Raw genomic sequence first — 9,591 nt, 5'->3', positions numbered from 1 at the left:
AGTGTGTGCTATGTGCTATAGAAAATGCCACATTATAGTTATATAAGCATATTAAGCACCTCTTTTTTTTAGTTCAAGTGAAGATATTAAGAAATAAATATTTCTTTAGCCTAAAAGTCCTTTCAAAATTTTTCCTTGTTTCAAAGTGTGTCCAGGAAAAGACTTTTTTTTTTTAAAGAGAAATATTAAAATTGTTAATCTGTATTAATTCTTATCTAGTTGGGATCACTGCCTTCTTATAACCATGAAGTTATTGGCCCACTTAAGGACAGTGACTTTTTATGTTCAAGGTTATAATACAGATTACAAGAAATCCTTTCAGCCCCTGAGGGGAGAGTCAAGAGAGGGAAGAGTAGTGACCTTTCTTGAATGTTAAGCCCAAAATGCATTTTAACATTTTATCATGATTTTTTTCTTTGTTTAAGATTTTCATCAATGCTACTCTAAATTATTTTGGGGTAGAGACATATCAGAGAGGATAAGGAAACTATGATAGTTTGGACATTTTTCTCTTTCTAAGCTAGAAATTGGTTGGCTATAGGATAATGATAAATAAGATTGTTTATTGTACCCAAAATGAGGAATACAGTATTAATACATTTTTCTTTGATGTAATCCAATTGTTTGGAAGATATCACATTATAGGAACAATGGCTAAGAAGGAATAGGGAAATAATAGGATATTGTGGAAAAAGCATTAGCTTTAGAGTCAAGGGAGATGGACTTAAATAGTAGTTTTGCTACTTATTACCCATGAGACATTGGACAAATTATCTAAAATCTCTGATTCTCTAAATTCTCTAATTCTGATTATCTAAAATCTTGTTTTTTAATTTGTAAAATTAAGGTTGTGTCTCAGGTGATCTCTCTAAACTAAACTACATCTGTAGCCAATCCAAAGGATGCCAAGAGCCATTCCTCTAACCAACGCGTTAGGGCACTACAATGTGCTGAGGAAAGACCCTTCCTCATGACATCACACAGCTGTAAATGAATTGATCTGGCTTTCCCTCCACAGATTCAGATTGCAGTCTTTGTATCACTTTTGAAAGTTGTCACACTTGGAAGATTTGTTTTCCCTGCAGCCAGCTTGGCAATCTGGCTCATCACTAGTGAAGTTGGTCTTTAGATGATTAGTTGTAAAGCTGATCATAGGCTAGATTTTTCCAATTTCATAGGAACTGCTAGAGTTTTTTGTAAGCTGTCATAACCTGCAAGAATCCAGGGGTCCCTTCTGGCCATGATGAAGCACTAAAAATTGGAAGAGATCCAAATATCAATAACATATAGATATGGATCATCAAAGACCACCATAGAGTAATTGGATTGTTCTTACATCAGAAGAGCCATCCATGGGATTTGTCAAGTGGCTGCTATCTGTTTTACCAACATTCCAGGTGTGAAGGAAGTAAATAGCCTGAGCAAATGGGTATAGAGATGGGAGATGGAGTCTTGTGTATGAAGACCGCCAGAAGGTTCATTTGCCTGGAACATGGGGTACATTCTATGAGGAAGAATAAAGGGGAGTAATATAAAATAAGACTGGAAAGGTAGATCAGAATCAAAGTTGTTTAAAGACCAAGCCCAGGAATTGAGTGCAGCAGAAACAGATATCAGAGAGAGAGTCTTAGTTACAGAAAACTAACAATTGCTTTTTAAAAAAATTTTAGTAATAGTTTTTTTATTTTCGAAATATTTGCAAAGACAGTTTTCAACATTCACTTTTGCAAAATGTAGTGTTCCAAATTTTTCTTCTTCTTTCCCCCCACCTGCTCGCAAGTATAGCAAGCAATCTAATCTAGGTTAAAAATGCAATTCTTCTAAATCTATTTCTACATTTATGCTACAAAGAAAAATCAGATCAAAAGGAAAAAAGAAAGAGAAAGGGAAAAAAAGCAAGCAAACAGCAACAAAAAAGGTGAAAATACTATGTTATGGTCCTCTCCCTGCAGGTGGCTTTCTCCATCACACATCTATTGGAATTGACCCAAATTACTTCATTGTTAAAAATGTCAAGTTCACCAGAATTGGTCATCGCATATTCTTCTTGTTGCTGTGTACAATGTTCTCTTGCTTCTACTCCTGGCACTTTGCACCAGGTTATATAGTCTCTCCAGGCCTCTCTGAAATCATCCTGCTGATCAAAACCAACAATTTCTTCTATGACATAGAAACTAAGAGCCAAGTACTCAGACCTAGTCAACCATGAAGCACTTTGCAGAGGACATCCCAGAGAAGCTGCTTAACGCACAGACTTTCTTCTAAGAACCATTGCCTAATATATAGTTATTTATTAATTTCTGTGCAACTAACGAGTGGAGACCAATGATAAGCAACTGGAGAGTCATTGCAAAGACTTCCTGGTGTTACATCAGCCCAAAGGGAAGGTTTCAGTTCTTTATACAGCCTCTGGCTGTTAGCAGGAAACTCATTTTGGTGGGCAGGGCTCCAACTGGCTCCGTGTAAGCAATTGTCCGTGGAAATTACCCAGAAGGGGCAAAACTACTTGCCATTAGTTAGTCTCATTTCCTGCTGAAGTGCATGAATGCCACTTGGTTAGGGAAAAGACTACAGATCGGACATGAAGACTTTTGAGGAACAAACAGAGTGCATTGTGGAATCCCTGTTCAATGAATTCTTGACTCCACGAATGATGAACCAAGGTCCCTGCTTCCGTAGTGCTGATGTCCCAGACTCTGGTAAGACTTTCTGAGTAAGTAATGGCTCTGGCTCTATGCTCTAGGCACTGGACCTCTCCCATGAGGAATTTTCTACTAAAGCAAGTCAATACCACTTCGACAAGTTATAGTTCTAGAGAATGGCTTCAGGCACTGAGAGATAACTAACTTTCCCTGGATTGCCGCCCACAGTATGTGTCAGAGGTGGGACAGGATAACAATGCTCTTCCTCTTTCCTCCTCCAAGGCCAGGTCTCTGTTCACAAGACACAGCCCTCTTGGTTTTCTCCATTTTGGCCTTTAGCATTGTCTCCCCTCCTCCTTTTATTAGGTAGGTTTGGTGTTGTTCCATTGTGTCCGACTCTCCGTGACTCCAACTGGGATTTTCTGATATTGGATATTGGAGTGGTTTATCATTTCTCTCTCCAGCTCCTTTTACAGATATGGAAATGAGGCAAACAGAGCCAAAGGACTTGCCTAGGCTCACACAAATAAGTAACTTAGGCCAGATTTGAACTCAGAAAGATGATTCTTAATGACTCCATGTAATGCCAAAGAAACTGAGCAAGACAGAGATTAGAGACCAATTCAATAGTTTATTAAATGGAGAGAAATACTGGGACCAATGTATCCATGTTGATCCCAGGGCTAGACGAGACTATCATCTCAAAGAGTCTAGCCCCTAGTATCGGGGCAGCGAGCTTTTTATGGAATAACAAGAACAATGACATAATGGAGGGACCTAGGTGGGGATAACCTAATAGAAGGAGGTTACTGATATTCTAATGACATCTGAAAAGGAGAAAGCTTTATCTTGCCAAACATTAAGGAATGTCTATAAAACCTTTATCTCAAACATTAAGAGGGAAAGGTTATAACCTAAGGCAGAGTAACGAAATAGGACAATTGGAGGAACTGGTCACCCCATTAAAAGGGAAGTTTGGCATAACATCCAGACTTGGTAATCTATCCATTGGGTCACCTAGCATCATATTAGATAACAGAAAATTCTGGTTGGTGGCCTAACTTTTTCTTTTGAAACATTAGGTAGTTTACAAAAAGTAAAAATGGGCCACCAGCCAGCCAAAATTTTCTGCAAATTAAGAGTTAAATTTGTGTCTCCTCTGGGATAGGAGAAACACCATGGTAATTCAGTGAAGGGATTTTCTGTTGGACCCTCTCAATATTATTAAGAGGGGGAATCCATGAGGGAAGAGGGGTGAGATTATTCAAAACATTGACAGTATTTACCCATTCCCTAAAGGATGATTTTGTTTCCTTTGTCTTAGGTGGTGAGCCAAGCTCTTTTGATGTGACAATCATTGCTGCCCGACTAAGAATGCTAGGTGATCAGTTAAATGAAAAAATGGAAATATATAGAGAAGTGGAAAAATCTGCCAAAATAGTCATCACCAAAGTTACTACAGAACAGGTTGGGTTTCTAATCCTTGCTTACTATTCATTTTGGTCTACTGTAGCAATTCAAAGGGAAAAAAAATGAGGCCCCAAACCCAGTCAGTCTGCTCTAAAAGTTCTGAAGTTAGAAATATGATTAAATTAGCCCCAAGTATCATAGAATTTCAGAGTTGGGAAGGACCTCAGATGCCATCTAATTTATCTGTTTGGGTTCTTAAGTTCACAGTAATTCAGTGAATTCAGTTGTTGCCAACGGTGTAGGGGCTAACTGCAGATTGAGCTGAAAGGAGGTTACTTCCCTGTGACAGAACACTTTACAGACATGGTTCCGTATGCCCAATACAATTTGTTGTTCTCGGTGTTGTATTTGGTGGAAGAGGACATGGTGAAAAGACTAGAAGTTTTGGGGACTGACTGAAGGGAATGGGGATGAAAAGATTTAGTAAAAAAGAATGAGAGATTTTCAAACATTTGAAGATTTATTCTATGAAATAGATATGTTTTAGTTTGCTCTCAAGGGCTGATCACTGATTGGTTTTGCCTCAGTTGAACTGAGATCTGCTAAAGGCATTAGTTTAAAAAGGCCAAGGTCTTCCATTGCATCCAATCCTCCTGAGCTATATTTGGTCTATGGACCCAAATGATTGCAGGAAAAAGTGAGGCTGATGGCTTTTCACTGCCCTCCCTCATTTAAATTTTATTTACTTGCACATGCTGGTATCACCTCCCTGATGTCTACTCTTGAAGAATGAGGGACAACAAAAGGCTGATCTAGAACCTGTGGGTAGGAGCTTACATTTAGGACAATTTCGGGATGGAAAAGAGCTTTTAAAAAAACCAAACCACTTTTTTCAGAGGCACTCTGCATGACAACTTCTTTTTAAAATTTTTTTTTAAATTAAAGTTTTTTGTTTTCGAAACATATGCATGGATAATTTTTCAACATTAACCCTTGCAAAACCATGTGTTCCAATTTTCCCTCCCCTTCTCCCATCCTCTCTCCTAGATGGCAGGTAATCCAATACACACGTTAAACATGGTAAAAATATATGTTAAATCCAATGCACACATACATATTTATACAATTATCTTGCTGCACAAGAAAAATCAAATCAAACCAGTAAAAAAAGAGAGAAAAGCAAAATAAAATGTAAGCAAACAACAACAAAAAGAGTGAAAATGTTATGTTGTAAACCCCACTCAGTTTCCACAGTCCTCTCTCTGGGCTCTCTGGGTGCAAATAACTCTTTTCATCACAAGATCATTGGAAATGGTCTGAATCATCTCATTGTTGAACAGAGCCACGTCCATCAGAATTGATCACCATATAATCTTATTGTTGCCATGTATAATGATCTGGTTCTGTTCATTTCACTTAACATTAATTCATGTAAGTCTCTTCAGGCCTCTCTGAAATCATCCTGCTGGTCTTTTCTTACAGAACAATAATATTCCATAGCATTCATACACCATAACCTCTTGAGCCATTTCCCAACTGATGGGCATCCATTTGGTTTCCAGTTTCTTGCCACTACCAAAAGAGCTGCCACAAACATTTTTGCACATACAGGTCCCTTTTCCTCCTTTAAGATCTCTTTGGGGATATAAGCCCAGAAGAAATACTGGGTCAAAGGGTATGCACAGTTTGATAGCACTTTGGGCTATCAAATATTCCAAATTGCTCTCCAGAATGGTTGGATCTGTTGCATGACAACTTCAGTTGTGTTTTGGTTTATTTCTTTAAAGGAGGGATAACTTCTTTTTCCTATAATTATGGAATCTAAAAAAATAGGGTCAGTTTCAGATAAATTAGCAATGAAGTAAGGGATAAGAGTTGAGGTATATTCAGTCATACGTTAGAATACTAACTGAAGTTAACTAACTGAAGTCACGAGACAAGATCTCCTGTACTATGATCATGCATTATTTCTCACCCAACAGGGCAATAGTCATATTTCCTGGAGGATGTTGTTGAAGGCAGGGGTTAGAGAACCCAGCTATTAACCTCAATTTCTGCCCACAGCAGTGTTAGATGTATAGTTTTAACCCCCTTCCAGAAGCAGCAGAATTCATTAATCTGAAAGCCTGTCCACTGTTAAATGGCCTCATGGATTTTTCACTCACATGTCCCATGAATTGACACACTTTGCCTCTAACAACCTAACTTTCTACCTCATAGCCTCATCTCTCAACTGAACTTGATTTCTCCCCAATGATCTCTCATTTGCCAAATTTGATAATGGCTTTTTTTTAGTAACCATTCTTGTGGTATTAAACACTGCTGACTACTTTCTCCCCAGCTTGAATACTGTTTTCTTTCTGGGTTTTTGTGATATTACTTTCTTTCTTTTTTTTTTTTTTGGTCCAGGCTCTTTGCTGGATTATCATCTGAATCTCTCTAACTATGGCTCTCTCTCACAGCATTGTTCTAGGACCTCTTCTTTTTGCTCTGTTTTCTCTCTTTTGGTAACCTCATTAGTTCCCATGGGAACATACCTGAATCCACCTAGTTTCTTTCCTAGACCCTAGTCCCATATTCCCAACTACCTGTGGGTAACACATATGTCCTTTTGACATCTTAAAATAGACATGTCCAAACCAGAGCATATTATCTAAATTCATCTCTCTTCCAAACTTACTTCTGTCGATAACAATGCTCATCTTCTAGTAAGTTATATTTGGAACTTGGGAGTTATCTTTGACTCATTCCTCTGTCCTTCCTTCCTATCTTGTTACTCTCTTGCTGAATAGATTTTTTTACTTCCCCAATCCACATTTCCACCATCTTTAGGCACCTACCAGTCTAGCCAAAGTGGCCTTCTTGCTTTTCCTCCCAACACTACACTCCCCATATCTGTGCTTCACTGCCTCCTGTCTTAATGTTCTTTCTTAATTCCATTTCTTTTTAATGCCTAATTTCATTCAAATCTTAGCTCTCAACCACCATTTTCTACATGAAATGTTTCTTGATCACTCCGGCTCCTAGTAATGCCTTATTGTTCCCTAATTAGTTTGCATTTATTTTCTTTATATTATGTATGGATATATTTTTACACATACCCACACCTGTGCTATCTACCTATCAACTTTTCATTTCTTGAGGGCAGGAGTTTAAAGTCTATTTTTGTATCCCCAGCACCAGCACAGACAGAAATGTAGGAGGTCCTGATACATACTTAGTGATTTATTGATTGTTTTTCTCCAGGCAATTGCTTCACTACAGAATACAGTAAAATCTACAGTGAAATCACTCAGCCAGACATGGTGTGCCCAAGATCCTAACCTAGTCTATGAGAGGGCCTTTCTGGCTGTGTCTGTAAAGCTACTGGATGTCGTTTCCCACAAGATACCTCAGATGGCCAGGCAGTTAGCTGGACCCATGAGGAATATGATCAATGAGGACACGGCTGTTCGACAGTTTATTGAAGGGCAGGGTGGTTGGGTAAGTGCTCTTTTTAATTCTGCCAGGATTTTGTCTTTTGTTTGTATTGATGAGCAGGGATATACAATTCTTTATTTTACTCTGTCATAATTTCCTGGTTGTGCGATTGTCCAGGCCTGTTGCCAGTAACTCAGTCTGTGTGTAGTTGTCCCAAGCTGATGTTTATAACTAGCAGTATGCTGGCAAATAGGGAGAGGAGTATACATAGTACACTTTTAAGTTTAATTTATACTACTAACATTTTCTCTATCTTTTTCTTAAGTCTAGAAATCAAGAAAACAATAAATTAAGCCCTGATTTATAATGTTGGCTGATTTCTAAGAAATCAATGCTCACACTAAAAATTTAGCAATCAGCTCTCCAAGGCTGGTTTGAGTGGAATTTCTATCTGTCAGTATATGCATACATATACTTATTCATGTGCATATATACTAGATATATGCCCATATACACATATATAATACACATATTTATTCATATATTTAATTATATGTGTGTATGTGTGGGTATATATGCATATATACATATATTTGAATGTATATATATTATGTAGCATATATAACATACCTATACATATATACCTATTATATATGCCTTATATATACATACATACACACATATATATATCCCCATATGGATATAGATATACACACACACACACACATATATATATATTTATATATCACATGATTTCATTGTATAGGGAATTACTGGGTGAGGAGATGCAAGGTCATCACCTTTATTGTCTTAGGAAATTGCTTACAGCCTTGAGAGAAGACAACCTGTCCAGAGTCACAGAACAAGTATATGTAAGAGTCAGGACTTGAACTCGGGTCTTCAAGACTAACTCCCTACTTCTATCTCTATAGTGAAATCTTAATGTGGATTGTCTAATTTGCGAATTATATGTAGCAAAATGTAAATTTCAGTTTGTGTTGTTAGTGAGTGCAAATTAATTTGAAGATAAATCTAAGCAAAACAAAACCCAAAAAAGATTGAAAGATTGAAAAAGTAATTATATAGTACATAATCTGGTCAAATCTAAATTATTTTCACAAGATCTGTTCTTTGGGATGATCTGAAGCATTGCTCCCCTCTCTTAACACAATTTATCAAAGGACCTTTTAAGAGAATATTTTCCAGAGATAATTCTGAGCCATTGTGGGGATGAGGGAAGGTGAGATTCCTAAATTTCCCTTTTAAAAGTTTTTGAAGAATGAGAACCATCTAACTTTATGGTTTTTGTTTTTATTTTTTGGCAGGAGAATCTGAGACCAACTCTCCATTGACCATTATCTAAATCTTGACTGGCTAATTGATCATCTTCTGTTGAAAAAGAAAGAAAGAAAAAGTTCATTTGTTCAACACCTGAATTTTAGCTATTTAATTACTCTTTTGCAGATTCCTGTGGTTATGGAGCAAATTCATGACATCCACAGGCATTTTGCTGTCTTTGTTTTTATTTACAAACAGATATAAACAGATCTTTAAGACTGAAAGGAAGGAATTTTTGATTGAAGAATTTGTGACACTGTGATCTAACTTGTAGGAGAGACTTTGGGGCAGAGGTATTCTCATATTGTAACCTGTGAATAAATGGCTATAAAATCAACCTTTACCACTTGATTTGAGTTTGTCCGCTATTGCACTGATATGTGTCCAAAAGAATTTTTGGGAAATCTATGAGATGGCACTTCCCCTATTTTAAAAAAAATTAATTTTGGGTTGAGATTGTAATTTCATTGATGTGGGGAACTCAAACTGTAACTCTGCCCTCTATGTAATCTTTGATCCAATGATACTGGTCACCTTATTTTTTCCTTGAATAAAATACATCTCCTAACTTCATATGTTTTCTTTTTTAAATTAATTTTTCCTTTTTCCAATTAATCTGCATCTACTCTCATTCATTCTCTCCCACTTCACTCTTCTCCCTCCATTGTAAAGAAAACTAAAAAACTGCAATAAATATACATAGTTAAGCAAGATATACTCCCACATTGGCAATGCCCCAAATGAGTGCCTCACTTTGAATATCTAGCCTATTATCCTTTTG

The 9,591-nt window shown here is 37.1% G+C and overlaps 1 protein-coding gene across 1 annotated transcript; it reads left to right on the top strand.

Moving 5' to 3' along the window:
* The first annotated feature begins 2,337 nt into the window (after positions 1 to 2,337).
* Positions 2,338 to 9,383, top strand: BCL2L15 (BCL2 like 15). The gene is made up of 4 exons (XM_003769806.4): positions 2,338 to 2,699; positions 3,967 to 4,109; positions 7,299 to 7,535; positions 8,798 to 9,383. The coding sequence occupies exons 1-4, from the start codon at positions 2,582 to 2,584 to the stop codon at positions 8,822 to 8,824; spliced, it is 525 nt and encodes a 174-aa protein (XP_003769854.1). The 5' UTR covers positions 2,338 to 2,581; the 3' UTR covers positions 8,825 to 9,383.
* The last annotated feature ends 208 nt before the right edge of the window (positions 9,384 to 9,591 follow it).

This window comes from Sarcophilus harrisii, chromosome 4 (assembly GCF_902635505.1).
Source record: "Sarcophilus harrisii chromosome 4, mSarHar1.11, whole genome shotgun sequence".
NCBI classification, from domain to species: Eukaryota; Metazoa; Chordata; class Mammalia; order Dasyuromorphia; family Dasyuridae; genus Sarcophilus; species Sarcophilus harrisii.
Note: the sequence above shows the minus strand (reverse complement) of the source record. Positions and strands in the feature narration are given on the sequence as shown.